Here is a 20,477-nt window from a genome sequence, read left to right as displayed (position 1 = left end):
GACACATCCCTAAAAAATTCTAGATATATTGATGATTATAATAAAATTAGATACCTGGTAGATGATCAGGAGACTTAAATTTGTATGTAATATTTCTGCATTGGAGAATTTCAACTATTAGTTGTTCACCATCTGTCTTCATTTCCTTCTTCAATGCAATCTTGATTTCTCCCATTACCTGAGTTTTAGCTGGGAGAATTTAATAAAAATGTAAAGAAGTATGTAATGCCATATATGAAATGTTTAGTTCAATAATTCATTCGTACATTCATTTACTCTTTATCAAGTGCTAAATATCTTATGACATCTTAAGTGCTAAATATCTTATGACTGTATTTTATTCATCTGTATATTTATTCACAGATGAATAAAATACACAAAATTTATCACAGATTCATTTATTCAGATATGAATAAAATACAATCCATGCCCTTAAAGCCCGTAAAGAGTGAACAATCTTATGGGTAGACTGATAAATACACAGATGCTTACACTGTGTATTTTAAATATAATGATAGCTTAGCAACAAGGGATGTATGAAGAAATGCATGTAGATAAATTTTACTCAACTGTAGACTTTAGGGCAAAAGAAGTAATAGATATGACTGTATCAATTCACATAGATATGACTCTATATCAATTCATGTATTAATTCACTTATTCATTCTCCAACAAATATTTTATTTCCCACCCTACTCTGTGCTAAGCACTCTGCTAGGAAGAGTGAATATAATGATAAGCCAAAACGTGCGTGCTTATTGGTTTCATGCTTTTTCTACCTATTGGTAATCAAATATTTCCATCAATAAATATATAATTATAAAAAGAGGAAAGGTTTTGAAGTATAGAAGTATGGTTTCAATGGAGGCTAAAACAAAGGAGCAGATGTCTAGGGAGGTGCTGCTTAAGTTGAAACCAGAAGGATGAGAGTTAATTAGGTGAGACGGATTAGGAAGGACATTCCAGGGAGAAGGAACAGTGTGTTCTCAAAAGGAAATACAACATGAGAAATAAATGCCTGTGTGATTGTAACATATTGTAAATTGAAGCCATGTTAAGAATTTGTTTTTTCTGTTTAGATCTATAGGAATCCATTAAAGGTCTTTAAACATGGCTGTAGATAATTTATTCTCAAACATTTTGATCTCAGGAATTCTTTACACTCAAAAAAATTGAGGGTCTTCAAAGAACCTTTGTTTATGTGGATAACTACCAATATTAGAAATATAAAATTTCTACTTTTTAATTAAAATTCAAAAGTAGATATTTAAAAATATTTATTAATCAAATTAAATGACAATAACTGCTTTAATGAAAATGTTTTAATGAACATAATCATATTTTCCAAAACAAAAAAAATAGAGGTACTGTTTTATGTTTTTTCAAATTTCATTAGTGCATGGCTTAATAGAGGAACTGCATTCTTTTTCTTTCTCTCTCTTTCCTTTCTTCTTTCTTTCTTTCTTTCTTCTTTCTCTTTCTTTCTTTCTTCTTTCTTTCTTTCTTCCTTTCTTTCTCCTTCCTTCTGTAGAGATGGAGTCTTGCTATGTTGCCTAGGCTGGTCTCAAACTCATGGCCTTAAGCAATCCTCCTGCCTTGGCCTTACAAAGTGCTGGGATTACAGGCATGAGCCATACTGCACCTCACCTCTTTTTTCCTTTTAGAGATACAGTCTCACTCTGTCACTCAGGCTGAAGTGTAGTGGCCTGATCATGGCTCACTGCAGCCTCAGACTTCTTAAGTCAACCATTGTATTTTGGTATGTGGCATAAGCACTTTAAGAATTTTTCCTATTTAGTCACACGAATATTAGAAAGAAATGCACTGAAGGATTTAGATTTTTAAACAGTTGAACTGATTCATCGAGGATACCCTTAAGTGAAACTGGCATTTTTTTCCCTGTAAGAACATGTTGGTAAATAAATAAAGTGTCTACTAGCATAGTTTCTTGCCACTGCCTTACTTGGAAATAAGTCCCTAGCACTTTCATGCACTATTACTTTGCACTACCAATATAAATGTCAACCAAGTGAAAAAGGTAAGTAATTTCAGTGTGTTTTGAAAATAATTTTGACTTTATGAACTTAAAAATTCTCGCGGAACCGTGGAGGTCTGTGAATCACATTTCGAGAACCACTGCTATAGAATATAGTTGAGTAATTTTTGAAAGAAAATAAAATAACAAAACACTGTGAGTAAAGTTGTAAAAATATTAGGCTATAGTTATTTGATCATTTTGATTTAATTTTGTCATATTTTCGGGCTACAATTGATAGATGTATTCTTTACTGGATTAAGCAACTGTTTGAGGAAATTAACTTAAAATTTATAAGTCCAGATATACCCTTACATGTGGAAAAATAGCTATAACATATCTCTCCTTGCTCTCTTCCTCTGTCAAAAAACTAATACTGTAGTCCAAAAATTGACAAAATTATCTTCTATGTGTTTTATAAACTAAAATACAAATCTTCTAGATAGAGTTAAATAATAATTCATGAGCCGATGATTAGAGATAGTTCATAGTAGAGAGATGTTTACTTTCAAGAAACTCTAAGCACAAGTCAAAGATTTTATATCCAGCTAACCTGTCTTTCAAGTATCAAGCCTATAATTTTAAGCATGAAAGAACTCAGGGAATACTTCACAAAGTTTGACTCTCTGAGAAATATATAAGATGCATTTCATCAAATCAGAGACAACTAGAGAAACTTCAGCAAAGGGACTGATGGTAATTATTCAATATAATTAGTTGTAGATCTAAGATTTAGCAGTACATAGGTTGGTGGAAGAATAGTATGGAAATGTTATATTTCTGACAAAGTATAAAGTATGAAACTAAAAATTAATGAATAAAGAAGGGAGAGAGAAAGAGGAAAGCAGAATGGGATTATTGATTTTTGTATAGGTAATAGGTAACAAAGGATGCCATTTAAAGGTAACAAACCAGGTAATCAACGGTCATGTAAGAGGAACAGGAGTTAGACATGATAAAATCTATAAATAAAAGGAAAACCTTTAGACCAATGATACAAAGCTTTCTTAATTCCAAAAGAAAATTAAAAAACCCAGAGGCCAAGTGGAGAAATATCATCAATATGACGTAATATATACAATGATTATAAAATAAAATGCAGAGTTGAGATCAAGCATAACTATTATATCACTAAACATGAGTAAGTTTTAGCTAGCCTATTTAAAAAATTTTTTCAGATTGGCTCACAAAGGAAAGCCTAGTTCTATACTATGTACAAGAAATACAACTAAAATCTAGTTTTATTCCAAATAGTAAAAAATACAGAGATTGGCAAGTATGTCAGGCTTACGGAATCAACAAGAGTGCAGAGGTTGAGATCTTATTATCAGATAAAACAGAATTCAGGCCAAAATGCAGCAAACAAGACAAAGAAAGACACTGTATGAAACGAGAAATCCATAAATCATAATGAAGACACAACAATTATCAGTATCCATGTACCACTTATGTAAAGTTGAAACTACAAAGTAAGATGCATGGATGTAGAGGATTTAAGGAGGAGTAAAGATGATAATAATGCAATATTAACAGTATAAGACAAGGCAAGTGAACTAAAAAACTAGATAAAATATTGAGACACTATAATCAATAAAGTAGATCTCACTGATATATATCAAACACTGTACCCTGATAATAATGAATATACCTTTTTCTTAATCATCTATGGAACATATTCAAAAACTGATCATATATTGAGTTACAAAGAAGACATTAGTGGGTTCTATAAAATGAAGCTATTATCAAATTATGTGATAATACACTCAGTGGCTTTCAACTAATCAACTTTTGAGTGAATGGAAAAATATATGAAAAAATACAGAAGTTCTGAAAAGTAATGGGAATAAAACACTATATATCAGAATCTGTAAGAGTTAAAGAAATGATCACATGAAAATAAATAGTTTTAAACTCCTATATCATTTCAAGTAATGATTAGAAAATACACATATTCTATCTGCTATCAACAAAAAAATAAAATTGGTTTAAATTCCAACTCAAAATCTAGAAAGGAATGACAAAATAAAACAAAAGTAAGTACAAGGAAGGAAATAATAAAGATGTCCACTAAAATTAATAAAGTAGGGAATGGAAAAAAAGTAGATAAAATTGATAAATCAAAATTCTAGTACTTTGAAAAAACACACCAACAAAATAGAAAAATTAATAGTGAATTTAGTCAATGTCATGTGGCTTCTTAACATTACTATTTAGAAATGACATGTGTTCTCTCAACTGCAACACTACTCTCCTCTCAAAGATTTGGTATAAAATGTCTGGTGTCATGAATATACGCTAATACTAATTGGCTCACATTTTGTTTATACATTCTTGATAGATGGGAAACTACAAATCTCACCTTCTATGTTTCTTTGAATTTGCCCTTACAAATTCAGTTCTGGTTACTTAACCATTTTAAATAATCATAAACAAGTCCATTAAAAATCTATCTTTTTTTTTTTTTAAAGGATCTTCAGAGGAAAATAAAGGATCTCTAAAATAAAATGAGAAAATGAGACAGATCTTAAGATCTCCCTTCTTCAATATCTAGAGAAGTTAGTGGGGGAGAAAGAAAAGTAAAATGTAGGAAAGTGTTAATCAGTACCAAAAAAGCAAGGAATAAGCTATAGTCTCTGGACAGAAAATCCAAAGAAGTGATGTCTAGGAATGAAAAGGCAGTTTCTGGTAAGGTACAAGTCAGCAGCATCCTTGAATACAACAGCTATCACAAAATCTTGTCAGGAAAAGAGAAATGAATTGACAAAACATTGAGAATTATTACTAAATCCCCCATCATAGGGAAGTAGATGAACAATGAGAGTAGCTAGCCCTAGAAAAAAATCAAAATAAACCTTTGAGAGTGGCAGCCTTGGCTTATCACTATGAAGATTCAAGAGTCTCAGTAGTATCAGGAAAAAAGCCACGCCTCCCCATTATTGGAGCTCCAAGATAAAGTAGGATAAATATGTAAAGCTTAGTATATCTTTTCATAGGAATAACATGCACCTCAGCTTGGTTGAGTGAACGCTGACAGAAAACATTTAATCAAATGGTAAAAGAGGTAGCAAAAAACCTAGTTAAATAAAGTGGCAAATCTATCTATAAGGCACCTCTCACTCTTTCCTTTAAAGCTATAGAAAAGTAGATAGCTACTCCTCGATCTCTCAAACCATACCTGGGAGGGAAGGAAAAAGAAGATTCTAACATGGAAGGGAGGGAGTCAAGGAAAATTCTCTCTTGCTATTTGGAGTCAATAGTAGTTGTGAATAGAATTGATCACACTAATGATCACGATGAAACAGAATAGCAAGACAAATTTTATCTGGGAGAAATTCACTTTTATAGGTCATAGTCTTCCATTATAGGCCTAAAACCTCAACACACCGCATATGTGAAATTTGTTGCTTTTCACCTTCTCACTTGGGGAGAAAAGTGGAATTAAAAACTTGCTAATTGAAGTTCTCAAGTCATCACATTGCTTGTTTCTTTCTTGGAATGCTTAACTTCACAGGCCTCACAGTGTGATACTTGTGAAATTTTTTTTATAAGTTTCTCTCTGTTCAAAGATTGAACCAGCTTGTTCTTTGCTACTAAAGGAAAAAAGGATGTGGTTACTGAGGTTGTCTCAAAGCAGGTGGTTGCATTAATTGCGGGTCCATTGCTATCTCTTATGTCTGACCTTTTATAGGTTTGTAATGCTTTTGTCTTTTGAAGCAAATACATGGATAGAGGCAAAATCCTCCATGTTTGCAGGTTGGGCAGCAGCTCCAGATCTGCTTGAGCTTTTGAACAAAACAAACAAACAACAAAAAACCATCACACGCACAGAGGACATGTGATGATGTTTTATAATTTGGTTTGGATAAAGAGTGAAATGACATTAGAAAATGCTTTGACCAGACTTCAGGTCTCCTGGTGTCCTGAAACTGATGCTTCTTTGGTTGTATTAAAAGAATAAAAATTAATGCTACTCTAGAGAAGATATTTATCCTATAATGTGGCACAAATCTACAACTTAAGAACAAGGAGGAGAAGAGGAAGGGTTGAGGATGTAGAGGTCATGGTTAAAAAGTCATGGTTAAAAATGAGATGACAAAATAACATATGAGGTGAAAATGGAGATGCCAGATCTAAGGACACTAATAATCACATTTTAAAACTATTGGTGAAGTAGAAACATCAAGGAACAAAATAAGATAAGATAGAAATTAAGATTATTGACATGGAGGAAAGAAAGAATTAAGATAATATAGAGAACATACAGAATAAAGGTAGAGAACAAGGATTGAGGTATAGAGAAGAAAACTATGATACATACAATAGTTTCTCAGAAAAAGTAAATTCAACAGAATAGAAAATAGTATCTATTTAAAAATATCAAATTATTTATCCCAAATAATAGAAGAAGAAATCTGTGGACAAAAAGAGCATCCTATATTCCTGGAAATATTGATGAGTTGATGCACTGATATATCCCATTTAATATTATACTTTAAGAATATAGGAATCATTCTTAAAAGGATTCAGGAGAAAAAGAAATAAGCTCTCTGAAAGACATATTGATGTATAAAAGAAAGTCATTCTGAAACATATAAGACTATGGCAGAGGATACAGCAATGATTGAGTGAAAGAAAGAAAGAAAGAAAAGAGAAAAGGAGGGAGGGAGGGAAGGGAGAGAGACAGGGAGGGAGGAAGGACTTGAAGATGAAATCCAGACAATTAATAAAATAAGAAAGTGGAAGAGAACTAACTTACATTTTAAAACAGAGAATCAATTGTTAAAATTTAAAATTAAAATATCGTATTACGCTGGGGATGGTGGCTCACACCTGTAATCCCAGCACTTTGGGAGGCACAAGTGGATGGATCATTTGAGGACAGGAGTTTGAGACCAGCCTGGCCAACATGGCAAAAACCCGTCTTTACTAAAAAATACAAAAATTAGCCAGGCATGGTGGCGTGAGCCTGTAATCCCAGCTCCTCGGGAGACTGAGGCACGAGAATCACCTGAACCTGGGAGGCAGAGGTTGTAGTGAGCCAGGATCATGCCACTGCACTCCAGCTTGGGTGACAGAGTGAGACTCTGTCTCAAAAAAAAAAAAAAAAAAAAGTATTAAAATGTATAATTACTCAACCTCAATATTTTAAATTTTGTCTCTTAAACTTAGTGAAAATTTTTAATAAAGTAATATGGCTAAAATATTTATTGAAGTTAACTCATTCATTTGTTTTTTCCTTAAAATATTTTATAATTAAATTTAAAATATAATTATTTTTTGATGAACATGAATAATTTAATTCTACTTTAACAAAATTGATTCTTGCTTTCTCTTTAGCTAAAGTGTTTCTACTAATGTAATTGTCAAATTGGCTGATTTTTATCTTCCACAGCAGTTCTTAAATCACTTTCTGGTGCTTTATTCTCAATTAATATATACAATGGCCTTCTCACTTTTGAATTTTCTCAGATAAAAAGTTTATATATATTTTATCTTTGAAAAATATGTGTATGTGATATCTATATGCATACATTTGTACACATACCTCTATCTCTAGCTATCTAATTTGCATTTATAGAGAAACATTACGATTAACAGAATACAATCATTTCACAAAAAGAAATAGATTGGTATAATTTCTATTTTACACATGAGAAAAAAGTGATTTGGGTATTTCAAGTAACTTGCCAAGTCGTTAAATGGCCCAGGCTGAAGTGTAATCTAGGTCTTCTAATTTTAAGTCTAAGGCTCCATTCTCTCATGGCCACCTTAGATTTTCTGTGAATAAGATTGTGAAAACACTGACTTCATGGGAATATTCGCTTTAAAACATTTTTGTAACACGGTATCAGAAAAAAAGAGTTAGTGGCTATTTTGCTTTTTTATTTTAGCCATATACTGGACTTTAGAAAGAGGAGATGGCATAGTAAGCAACTCTTTAAATTGTTTAAACAACGGAAGATGTCTTCCAGAAGTTATTGTCTACATAAGCGCATTAGGTCAATTATGAAAATTGTTTAGATTAAACAATAAACACAGCAATGCTTTTTTTTGAAATATTCATAATTATGTGAAATTGCCAAAACATGAAAAGTGACTATTAGTTGAGAAGATATTTATTTTTTATTACATTATTGGTATCTGTACCACTTAACTGGACATAGTATAAAGTGAGTTTACTATCTCTCAGAATTCTAAGAATTCTATTGCAACCTCAGCAGCTTTTGCCAGTGCAAGACCATTTTAGGCAAAAGTCTCTTTAGAGGCAAGTTTTAAGTAACTGGAAATGAATCCAATGTGGAAGAGAAAAGAAGGAAAGAATGGTACCTTGTAAAAGAAAAGTCTGTGTAAGAAAAAAAGCAGAGTGAATAAAATTCTCATCCCATCACAGTGCATTTTCAAATTTTCACTAATAAATACCACATAGCAATGATGTAGGTCACTGGTGCTAGCTAATGAAGTCTGAATTGGTGTCTGATAAGATGCATATTTAGCCGTGACAGTCTATCACCTCATAATTTGTTACCTAGCTCCCATCACTTATTCCAAATCTATAAAAAGTCTAAGGTGGATTTTAAAAACCAGGAATTCTAGCTTCTAGCCCTGTGAGATGGCAGGCAAGTCATTAAATCTTCTGCTCTAAATAATTGTGTTGGTTTACTTAGTTTTCAAACCCAGTCATTACGGAAAGTCTTATTAATGCCCTAATACCTGTTAATAGCCAAAGTAGTGATGTATATTCCCACATGTGTAATTTGATTTTCCTTCCTTTTATTGTTTCTATTCTACCAGTTTCAAGCCTAGGTGATGAAAGTGATGATCTTTTTCAAATGCCAAAATTACAAAGGTAAATTGTTAGTACAATCCCTGAAGTGATAATTAGTCAATAAGCATTAATTCTTTTTATTTCTCTATATTCCCTTATTCTTTTTTGAAAAATTAGATTTTCAATTGACAAATAATAATTCTAGATATTCATGGAGTACAATGTGATGTTTGATATGTGTTTACAATGTGGAATGTTTAAATCATGCTAAGAAACAAAACCCATCATCTCACACAAATGTCTTTTTTCTTCCAAAATTTTTGATGCAGTGGAAGACCATTAGAAGCACTTGACAATTTATGCCTAGAAAACGTTAGGTTAATTGCTCAGTTCATTCAGAGTAAACAAAAAACCAATAAGAACTTGTATTCAAATATTCAGTAGATTTTAATAGAAATTTCTAAAAAAAAAAAAGGACATTTTTCACTTTACTGAATCTATTAGAGAAAGTCAGCTCTCTATAATTTGTCCTATTCACTAATCTTTCTCTATAATTTCCAATGAGGTGTATTAACGTTACCCTGGAGTCTATAATAATTTTACCTAACATGCTGAAATTCTCTCTCTCCTCTAAAAGATCCAAGGCCTTCTGACTCTGCTACTCAAGAATTACCTATAATTAGTGCTTTTCTTTTCTGTATACTATATCCTCGAGTAGCAAAGCAAGCTACTCGATTTTTAAAAAAAACAATTCTGATAATCTTATTTGCATTGAATTTTATCTTCTGGTATATCATTGTTTTACAAAGGCTATATTAAAGCCGCTGATATGTTTTAAATTTAATTCCCAGAAATATGTTTTCTGAACAAAGTTTCTTACTTCTGCAGAACATTTTATGTGTAGGACAACATAGAAGGAATGAAGAACTATATTTTTTTAAAGGTTTATCCTAGTTACCATATGTTTGAAAGAGAGAAGCAGAATGTAACTAACTTATTTTATTCTACAGTATGTTAGATTTTATTGTAAAATAAAAATACCTTGATTGTAAGATCTCATAAGTTCGGCTTGGATAAATTAGCCTGCTTAGGCAATGAAAATTGTATGAAAATGGAGCCACTAGCTAGCTCCCTTATTCAGATCCCTTTTTTTCCTGTGTATCTAACAAATGACTATAAATGTTTGAGTCCAGTTTTTACTAACACATACTATGATTAAAGAGTTATAAAGAGAATTCCTAAGACAGAATTTGTTAAGTTCTTTAGGTTCAAATATAAATTATTTATTTAGAGTGCAACTCACTAGATTTGGTTTTCAAGTAAAAAAGTGTCTTCGCCCTTCAAATTTTTCAAGAAATATAATTTTCCACTCTCTCATAGTATAAACTCATCTGTAATCAAGTGGATAATATTATACTATTGTCAATGACAAATACCAATTGAATCACTTGAAAAATAACATGTAAACTTTTGTCATTTTGTCTTATTTTTTACCAACCATTTTAAGTACAGTATATATTACTATCCTCACTTTAAAAAAAGGAGACTGACTAATTGACGAAGGTCACACAACTGGATTAAATGTTTCCATCAAGATAGCTCAGGATTACCGGCAAAATTGTGGTAATCTATTATGTGGTAATAATTTTGGGCCAAATTCATGTGTGTACTCCTAGGCGTGTATATGTTGGGGAGACAGGACTGGTTATTTATGGGGAGATGAGCATTAGTGTGTGTATAAAGTGGGGAATTGGGGACCCAGGATTTGTGGGGAGTATATTCTGGAAAGATGAGGTACAATCAAGACAGGGAATAAATGCTTACCCATTTCCTTTCCAAAACATTAGTTTATGAAAGCATACTTCTTTTTTTTATTTGTTTTATGTAGGGAGTTACAACTGACTCAAGTGGTAACAACAATGTATTTCATTCATTGAACAACGCTTGCTCTTCAGACGTTTTATATATTCCATCTACAGCCTTAAAGAACCGTCCCTTATTTATCTTTTTCTTTTTAGCCCATAGAAAAGTCAACTAGTCCATATTAGATGTTTAATAAACACATTTGTATTATTTATCTAATCTTTCCAGCAATCCTACAAGGTAGATGTCATTTGCACCTCTTTTGGAAGAAAGTAATTTATCAGCTCTAACTCAAAAACCCATGCTTCTTCCACACTCCTAAGCCGAGGCCATTGATGAGAGATATTTCGGATATATTTTTTTCAAATCTATGGTTTCACCCAAAACAAATGATTGTCAATCTATTAATTTCATTTTTATTTATATGTATATCAGAGCCTCTATTATTCAAAGCTATGGGGTGGCCTCCTAGTACATTCTCATGTTTTAGGGTTAAGTGGGGGCTGAGGGAAGAGGCATTTTTAAGTGTTTTCATTAATTTTTTTTTCCCCCAAGGAAGAAGAGTTCTGTAAGCTTTCATTAATACCTTTATTTGAAATAACCCAGATTCAAGGAGATATTTTATACAATAAGGCAGGCATTCTGGCCTAATAAAATTTAAAAGTTCTGGGAAAGTAGGACAAGCCTGCACATTCTCTCTGTATTCTGTTATATAAAGAAATCCTTTCTTTCTGAGATAAAGCCAGAAAGAACACAATTTTAAGCAGAAAAAAAGCTTTTTCTGATTGATCTCCTTCAGTGCTTTTTTGGCATTTTTGTCCTTTTGGTATGTGCTTCTTAGCATTTATTTTACTGTGTCTGAAAATAACCAGATTTCTTTAAATTTTTTATAAGGGAAAGCCTCTTACTATTTTACAAGAGACAACAACAACAAAAATGTTTCACTATTACAGAGGAAAAACGGAAATTGTAAATGGACATTACATTTAAAACATCTAGAGTTTTGAAATAATTTCTAAAAGCCTCAAGACAACAAAGCCCAGGAATGAGGTAGGAGAGCTGGTATGATGGACCAACATGCCAGCAAAGTCTCCTTCCAGAAAGCAGTCAAGCTTAACAAAACAAGGTAGTTTCCTGAGTTCCGAAGGCCTTGGCTACAACTCCCAAGCATTTATATTGACTTTTGATCTAAAAGCAGAGCACCCATCCAGGAAAAGTAGTGGGTCTATATATTTTCTTTAAACTCAGAATAACATTAGCATCGTCACATAATACATTTAGAAAATAAAACTAGAAAAAAGTATAATGCTAGAAAAACTAGGAGCTCCTGTGAGGAAAAATAATCTGTGTCTGTAAGTGAGAAGCTACCAATAGCTGTAGAACAACCTCCAGCTTCTCCCAGGAGCGGATGGTGGTGACCCTGCAGTCAGATAACCTCAGAGTGAACCTGTGAAGACCTCCTGAATGAACGTAAATAGTGGTGGCAGTCAAACGTTTCCACTGGTCCATTAGGTTACTTCCATCATCTCTCCTTCTTTGTCCTTAAATTAATCTTACCACTCTTAAAATGTAATAAATGTGGTCCTCCTTGCAGTTTTAACTGACTGTCTGGTTTTATGCTTTCTTTAGATGCAACACACAGGAATATTTTACTGTTCCATTCTATAAAACCCTTTCTCAACCCTATTTTTCCAGCTAACACTTTACCTCCCTTCCTTAACTGTCATGCTAGATAAAAGAGAAAACTCTAATTCCACCCCAATTATTTGTTCTTAATCCACTTGTGCTATTCTTTTTTTTTTTTTTTTTTTGCTCTTCAGTTCCCCTCTTCATTAGTCTCTTGCCTTCTTTTGCCCCAAGAGGGAGAACACTATGAACTTCATCACCTGGGTTTCCTTACCTTCTGACTTGCAGGGTTTCGGTAATAATTACCAGCAAGAAATCTGAGGGTAATAGGAGAGAACCCAGGGTACCTATATCCTTCTCTCATCCAATCCTGTCTGTTGTGGCATTGTTTTGCAGAGGTTATGACTTCCTACAAGGCTGCAGCTCTCATCCGAGATCCCCTCCAACATGGCGATAGCTCTTGCTGGATTCCGGCAACAGCATACCTCCTCATGATTCATTAGACCAAAGGGCAGTAACGGCTTTTTGTTGGGGTTAGTTCCTGTGTGTTTGCTTCATCTTCCCTAGTTAGTTCCTTTCACATTCTTCACTTTGTAAGTGCTCATTTCATTAAATTCTTTTTAACTACCCTCTTGAACATGTCAGCTGATTCTTGCTAGGACCTTATGTAAGAGCCACTATTGCATATGAAGTTAGATGGAATCCAGAATTTTTTTCTCTTTATAGGGAGGTATTCTCCCAATTCCATCTATTAGACAGTCCCATTTGACTTGTGATGCCACTTTTGGTTCTCACGTATTTCTGGATCTATCTCTGTGCTTTATACACTGTGCCATTGTTCCTTTCATTTTGCACAAATACCAGACCATTTTTATCATTATATCTTGATACCCTGCAGGGTAACTTTATCCTTGCATAAGTCGGGATAGACTAGATTCTGCTGCAGCAAAAAAAGTTGCTTTTGTTTTCCTATAGGTATCTTGGTTATTTTATATGTTAATTCCAAAATACTTTAATAATTTTTTAAAAGATTGGTTTTAGAGCAGTTTTATGTTCACAGCAAAATTGAGAGGAAAGTACAGAGATCTCCTGTATACATCCTGCCCCCAGACATACCTAGCCTCTCCTATTATAAACACTTTCCACCAGGGTAGTACATTTGTTACAATTGATACACCTACAATGACACATCATGATACATCAGTATCACCCAAAGTCCAACATATAAATTAAGGTTCATTCTTGTTGTACATTCCAGGGGTTTGGAAAAATACATGACACACATCCACCATTATAGTATCATAGAGTATTTTACTGCCTCCCAAGTCCTCTGTGTTCTGCCTATTCATTCCTCCTCCCCACCAAACCCCTGACAGCCACTGATCTTTTTGCTGTTTCCATAGTTCTGCTTTTTCCTAATGTCGTATAGTTGAAATGAAGTAGATATAGACTTTTTAGTTTTTTTTTCATTTAGTATGCATTTAAGTTCCTTCCATGTCTTTCATAGCTTTATAGCTCATTCTTTTCAGTATTGAACAATATTCCATTGTCTGAACAATAAGCCACAGTTTATTTACCCATTCATCTACAGAAGGACTTGTTTGCTTCCAAGATTTGGCAATTATGACTTAAGCTGCTATAAACATCCATGGGCAGGTTTTTTTGTGGTCATGAGTTTTTAATTCCTTTGGGTAAATATTAAATAGCATGATTGTGGAATCATATAGTAAGAGCATATTTAATGTTGTATAAAATCGCCAAAATGTTTTCCAAAGTGGCTGTACCATTTTGCATTCCCACCGGCAATGAATGAGCACTCCTGTTGCTCCACATCTTCTCCAGCATTTGGTGGTGTCAGTGTTCTGGATTTTGGTCATTCTAATGGGTGTGTAGGGGTATTTCACTGTTGTTTAATTTGCATTTCCTTGATGGCATATGATATAGAACATCTTTTCATATGCTTATTTGCCATCTATACATTTTTGGTAAGGTGTCTGTTAAGGTCTTTGGCTCATTTTTTAAATTTGTTGTTTGTGTTCCTTAAAGTTCTTTTTATAGTTTGGATAACAGATCTTTATAAGTCTTTTGCAAATATTTTTTTCCCCAGATTGTGGGGCTTATAGTTTTATTCTTTTGACAGTGTCTTTCTCAGATCAGAAATGTTGTAATTTTAATGAAGTCCGATTATTGAATTTTTCTTTCATAGACTGTGCCTTTGGTGTTATTCCCTGAAACTGTCTAGATTTTCTCCTATGTTATTTTCTGAGTTTTATAGATTTGCATTTTGCATTAAAGTCTATAATTCATTTTATGTTCATTTTTATAAAGCATGAGTTCTGTGTTTAGGTTAACTTTTTTGCATGTGGATGTCCAATTGTTCCAGCACCATTTGTGAATAGATAAAATACTTTTTAGTTTTGATATTATGAATAATATTATTATTTTTGTTACTCTTATTATGTATTTATGGTTACTTACTGGTGATATGAATAAGTTCTTATTAGTTTTAACACTGATATCTTGATTTAGTCAGTTTTTCTATATAGGTGTTCACATTGTTAACAAATAATTGGTTTTATTTTTTCCCTTGCAATTTTTATGCACCTTTGCATCTAATTTCATTTTCTTTTCATATACATTAACCAAAACCAATACTACATTTAATATTAGTAGAGGTAGTGGGTATCCTTGTTGAGCTAAGGGCATGAGCCAAAATCTATCCGATACGTAGAATAATGTTTTAATAAAATGTAAAAACTGGGCCGGGTGTGGTGGCTCATGCTTGTAATCCCAGCACTTTGGGAGGCCAAGGCCAGCAGATCACTTGACGTCAGGAGTTCCAGATCATCCTGGCCAACATGGTGAAACCCTGTCTCTACTAAAAATACAAAAATTAGCTGGGTGTGGTGGCATGCGCCTGTAATCCCAGCTACTCAGGAGGCTGAAGTGGGAGAATCACTTGAACCCAGGATACACACACACACACACACACACACATACACACATACATATATATAAAACCTTGCTTCTCCAGTTCTTTTAGTTGTGGTGTTAGTTTGTTAATTTGAGATATTCCCAACTTTTTAATGTTGATGTTTAGTGCCATAAATTTCCCCTTAACACCGCCTTAGGTGTGTCCCAGAGATTCTGGTATGTTGTAACTTTGTTCCAACAGTTTCAAAGAACTTCTTGATTTCTGCCTTAATCCCAATCACAACTGCCACAAGAAGAATAAAATACCTAGGAATACAGCTAACCAGGGAGGTGAAAGCTATCTAAAATAAGAATTACAAAATACTGCTCAAAGAAATCAGAGATGACACAAACATATGGGAAAACATCCCATGCTCATGGACAGGAAGAATCAATATCATGAAAATGAACATATTGCCCAAAGTAATTTATAGATTCAATGCCATTCCTATCAAAACACCAATGATATTCTTCAGAGAACTAGAAAAAAAATTTAAATTCATATGAAACCAAAAAAGAGCATCAATACCCAAGACAATCCTAAGCAAAAAGAGCAAAGTAGGAGGCATTATGCTCCCCTGCTTCAACCTATACTATGCGGCTATAGTAACCAAAACAGCATGGCACTGGTACAAACACATAGACCAATGGAATCGAATAGAGAGCCCAGAAATAAGGCTGTACACCTACAACTATCTGATCTTTGGCAATGCTGACAAAAACGAGCGATGGGGAAAGAAGTCTCTCTTTAATAGATCTTGCTGAGGTCAGCTAAGCCAGTTGACCTAGCTATATGCCGAAGATTGAAAGTGGACCCCTTCCTTACACCATATGCAGAAATCAACTCAAGATGGATTAAAGACTTAAATGTAAAACTAAAAAGTATAAAAACCCTGGAAGATTTACCTAGGTAGGTAATATCAAGGTCCCTCTAGACATAGGAATGGGCAAAGATTTTATAATGAAGACGCCAAAAGCAATTGCAATAAAAGCAAAAATTGACAAATGGGATCTAAGAAAACTAGAGTTTCTAAAGAAACCATCAAGAGAGGAAACAGACAAACTACAGAATGGGAGACAATTTTTGCAAACTATCCATCTGACAAATATCTAAATCTAATATCCAGCATCTATAAGGAACTTAAACAAATTTATAAGCAAAGGCAAAAAAACCCGTTAAAAAGTGGGAAAAGGACATGAACAGACACATTTCAAAAAAAGACATTCATGCAGCCAACAAGCATATGAAGAAAAGCTCAATGTTACTGATCATAGAGGGATGCAAATCAAAACCACAATGAGATACCATATCATACCAGTCATAATGGCTCTTATTAAAAAGTCAAAAAATAACAGATGCTGGTAAGGTTGTGGAGAAAAGAGAACACTTATATGCTGTTAGTGGGAGTGTAAATTAGTTCAACCATTGTGGAAAGCAGTTGAGTGATTTCTCAAAGACCTTAAAACAGAACTATCATTTGACCCAGCAATTCTATTACTGGTATATACTCAAAGGAGTATAAATCATTCTATTATAAAGACACATGTATGCATATGTTCACTGAATATTGTTTTATTTTGTTTATGGCATCATTTGCTGAACAAAAGTTTTAATTGTTAGTCTTTTACATTATGGTTTTGAGTTTAAAATTTCTTTATTATTCAGCCATCAGATAGATATTTATTTTCTTCTGAAAGTTTGAGTGTTACTTTTTATTTTGAATACTTAAACCATTCACAATTATTTTTTGTTGCTTTTTACAATGTGAAGTACTAGTATTTTTTTTCCATGTAGGCAGCCGATTTTCTCTGAGTCATTTATTTATCTGCAATGCCTTTAAATTTTTTTATGAATAAAGTTTCCTGACCATTGAGGATTTTTTCCTGGCCATCTGTTCAGTTTCTTTTGTCTGCTAGATTATACCTGTGCTGTACTAAAATATTTTATGTAATATTATACTTGATAACTAGAGACAGGTCTATTTTATTATTTTTCTTCAAAATTTTTTTAGTCCTTTGGTCTTTTATGCAAATTTTAGGGTCAACTCCCAAAATTCAACAGCAAACTTTATTTTTGTTATTTAATTGAACTTTCATGACATTTATATATTAACTTCTTGTTAATATATCAATCTTCCTGATAAAGATTGCTAAATAAGCAATCTTCATGATATTCATCTTTATGATATACTCTATTCACGTCTTCTTTTGTGAACATCAACAATAGTGTTTTTACTTTCTCATACAGATAGTATGAGTATTTTGTTAGATATGTTTCCTGGAGTCTTAGACTTTCTGCTGCTATTGTTAAAAAGTTCTTTTTAAAACCATGTTTTGAAGTGGTCATTGCAGGTGACACAGGAAAGGTACTGCTTTTTGCGTTGATTTTTTCTCTGTCTGGTTTTCACATTATGTTTTACCAGCTGTGTTTTGAACAATAACTGAATAATATGTATCTTTTCATCCTCCCTTTTCAACCTTTCTGTGAGATCCAACTTTAGATGCATTTTCTGTAAACAACATGTAGTTAGATATATTTAATCCACTTTGATTAACTTTGTCTTTTATTTGATGATTTAAGTGAATCAACATGAGTTTGTGGTGATTTGGAATTAATCATGTGTTTTTACAAATTCCTTTTTCATTGTACTTTTTCTACTCTTTTCCTTCTACATCCTTAACGAAAGCTTTTAGCTATCGGTAACAAAAATCTTACTTAGAATGAAGAAACAAACAGGAAATTATTTTTCTAATATAACAAGAAATCTAGAGGTAGACATAGGTTTACCACCTCAATATTGGTTTAGGAACTGGGTTTGTTCTTTATTTTTGCTCTATATCTTTTTTTTTTTTTTTTTTTTTGACAGTCTTGCTCTGTTGCCCAGGCTGGAGTGCAATGGCTGTAATTTTTATTATTCGTTTTCATCATTTTTGTCTCATCGTTGCAAGATGCCTGCTACATACCCAGAGAGTATTGGTACTTTTGCCTTCTGGACAATAGTATCCGTAAGGGATATAAGGCTTTTACATCACAGGGTTCTTGCAAAGATGAAATGAACTAATAGAGTGCTCAGCATATTTTAAGCTCTCATTAGGTGTTAGTTATCAACAGTTGTTCTATAATAGAAATTACTCCTTACCATCCAGTTATTGTAAACCTGTTTCTGACTCAAAGTTCAGCTAATATGCTGTACTACATTTGGTTGGCAGGACCACCACATTTATAACTCCAGAGGGTACCATTCACAAACTAGTTTATGTGAATAGTGCCTCTTGAAATTGGCTGTTTACATCTTACTTGTCCATATATGGGCAGTACTGGTCTCAGGCCTGTTATTAAATGAGACATTCAAGATTATTACTGTTCTTGATAAATACAAAATACAATTGCCATTAAAGTTGAAATTATTAAGTAGAGAATTTAGTAATCTATCTTAAATGAACTAATAGAACGTTTGTTCTGTGGACTAATTGCTATGGTTCCCCACCTCCTTTGAAAACCTATCAATTTTCAGTCTTCTGGATTGATTGAAGATTGAAGTTAACCACCATTCTCTCCCAAGATGCCTTCTTAATGGAATATGCTTATCATCTCCCCAAATGCTTGAACAGCAAAATAAACCTCTCATATGTGTTTTGTGTGTGTGTGTGTGTGTTTTTTTTTTTTTTTTTGAGACGGAGTCTCACCCTGTCGCCCAGGCTGGAGTGCAGTGGCGTGATCTCCACTCAACGCAAGCTCCGCCTCCCGGGTTCACGCCATTTTCCTGCCTCAGCCTCGCGAGTGGCTTATTTGTTCTTATACTCAGTTTACATAGTGATACTACAAATAAGTGGTTACTAACAATATTAGAATTCTTCTAAGCCCACATATATCTGACATTTTCCTCAAATGGTAAAGACAGTATCTGTTACAAAATTTATTTTTTTGAGACAGTCTCAAAATAAATAAATAAAAGAAGCTTGAAATTGTAAAAATTGGGTGAATCATAATATTCAGATTGGCTGTTGTATGTTGAGAGTACACCATTTGATGCTGCAGGGATTGGGCTATAACTTTAGCACAAATAATTTAATTCTTGGGAACAGACTCAAATAAAAGCAGTTCCTCATAGTGGATTTGTATGAGTTTTCTGAGAAAGAAGAAGAGTAAACTATTTTTAAATAATCAAAACACTAATAAATATTCAACAAATAAGAGAAATAAATAAGCAGTAATTTTGAAAAGAAATAAATTAATAAAAAATCAATAGATTTTGAGAATTTTTCATTTACCCAAATTAACTTATAAAAATTCTTCATTTCAGGTAAGGTAAAGATCATGCTCCTGACAATGTTTAATATAAATTTAATTAAATATCTTTATTATATTATGACTTACAATGTAAAGAAACTGCCATTTCTTGTTTCTTCATTTCTTCTAAAAATAACCAACAACCACCCCCCCCCAAAAAAAACCCAAAACAGAGTACATGTGCAGAACGTGTAGGTTTGTTCCATAGGTATACATATGCCACGGTGCTTTGCTGCCACTATTTACCTATCCTTTAAGTTTCCTCCCTTCATCCCCCCACCCACAACAGGCCCTGATGTGTGTTGTTCCCCTCTCTGTGTCCATGTGTTCTCAATGAGTAACTGCCATTTCCACTAATGCATGTAATTACATTTGTGTTGTTATGATATATATTGGCTTTCATCCAGGGTTCCTGGTTTATAACTCCCACAGCCCTTATTGCAGTCTTTTGTTATAATGTTGGGTATGTGAGGCCTCAGGGGCAGGCCTCAGGAAACAGAATCTCCTGCCGTCCTTTCAGCTGCCTCAAGGCAGAACTCTAATCTTCTCCCTCCTTTCTTTTCTTTTTTTTTTTGAGACGGAGTCTCGCTGTCGCCCAGTCTAATCCTCTCCCTCCTTTCTTTTTTTTTTTTTTTTTTTGAGACGGAGTCTCGCTGTCGCCCAGGCTGTAGTGCAGTGGCGCGATCGGCTCACTGCAGGCTCCGCCCCCCGGGGTTCACGCCATTCTCCTGCCTCAGCCTCCAGAGTAGCTGGGACTACAGGTGCCCGCCACCTCGCCCGGCTAATTTTTTGTATTTTTAGTAGAGACGGGGTTTCACCATGTTAGCCAGGATGGTCTCGATCTCCTGACCTTGTGATCCGCCCGCCTCGGCCTCCCAAAGTGCTGGGATTACAGGCGTGAGCCACCGCGCCCGGCCTCTCCC

The 20,477-nt window shown here is 33.7% G+C and overlaps 1 protein-coding gene across 5 annotated transcripts in view; it reads right to left on the bottom strand.

Moving 5' to 3' along the window:
- Positions 1-20,477, bottom strand: part of PCLO (piccolo presynaptic cytomatrix protein) — a 402,967-nt gene that overhangs the window by 7,311 nt on the left and 375,179 nt on the right. For all 5 annotated transcript variants that reach the window (XM_032761204.2, XM_032761205.2, XM_032761206.2 and 2 more), the window contains one exon: positions 55-189. In XM_032761204.2, the coding sequence (XP_032617095.1) occupies positions 55-189 (135 nt within the window). The remainder of the gene's footprint in view (positions 1-54; positions 190-20,477) is intronic.

The sequence above is a fragment of the Hylobates moloch genome, unplaced genomic scaffold (assembly GCF_009828535.3).
Source record: "Hylobates moloch isolate HMO894 unplaced genomic scaffold, HMol_V3 SCAFFOLD_1, whole genome shotgun sequence".
NCBI lineage: Eukaryota > Metazoa > Chordata > Mammalia > Primates > Hylobatidae > Hylobates > Hylobates moloch.
Note: the sequence above shows the minus strand (reverse complement) of the source record. Positions and strands in the feature narration are given on the sequence as shown.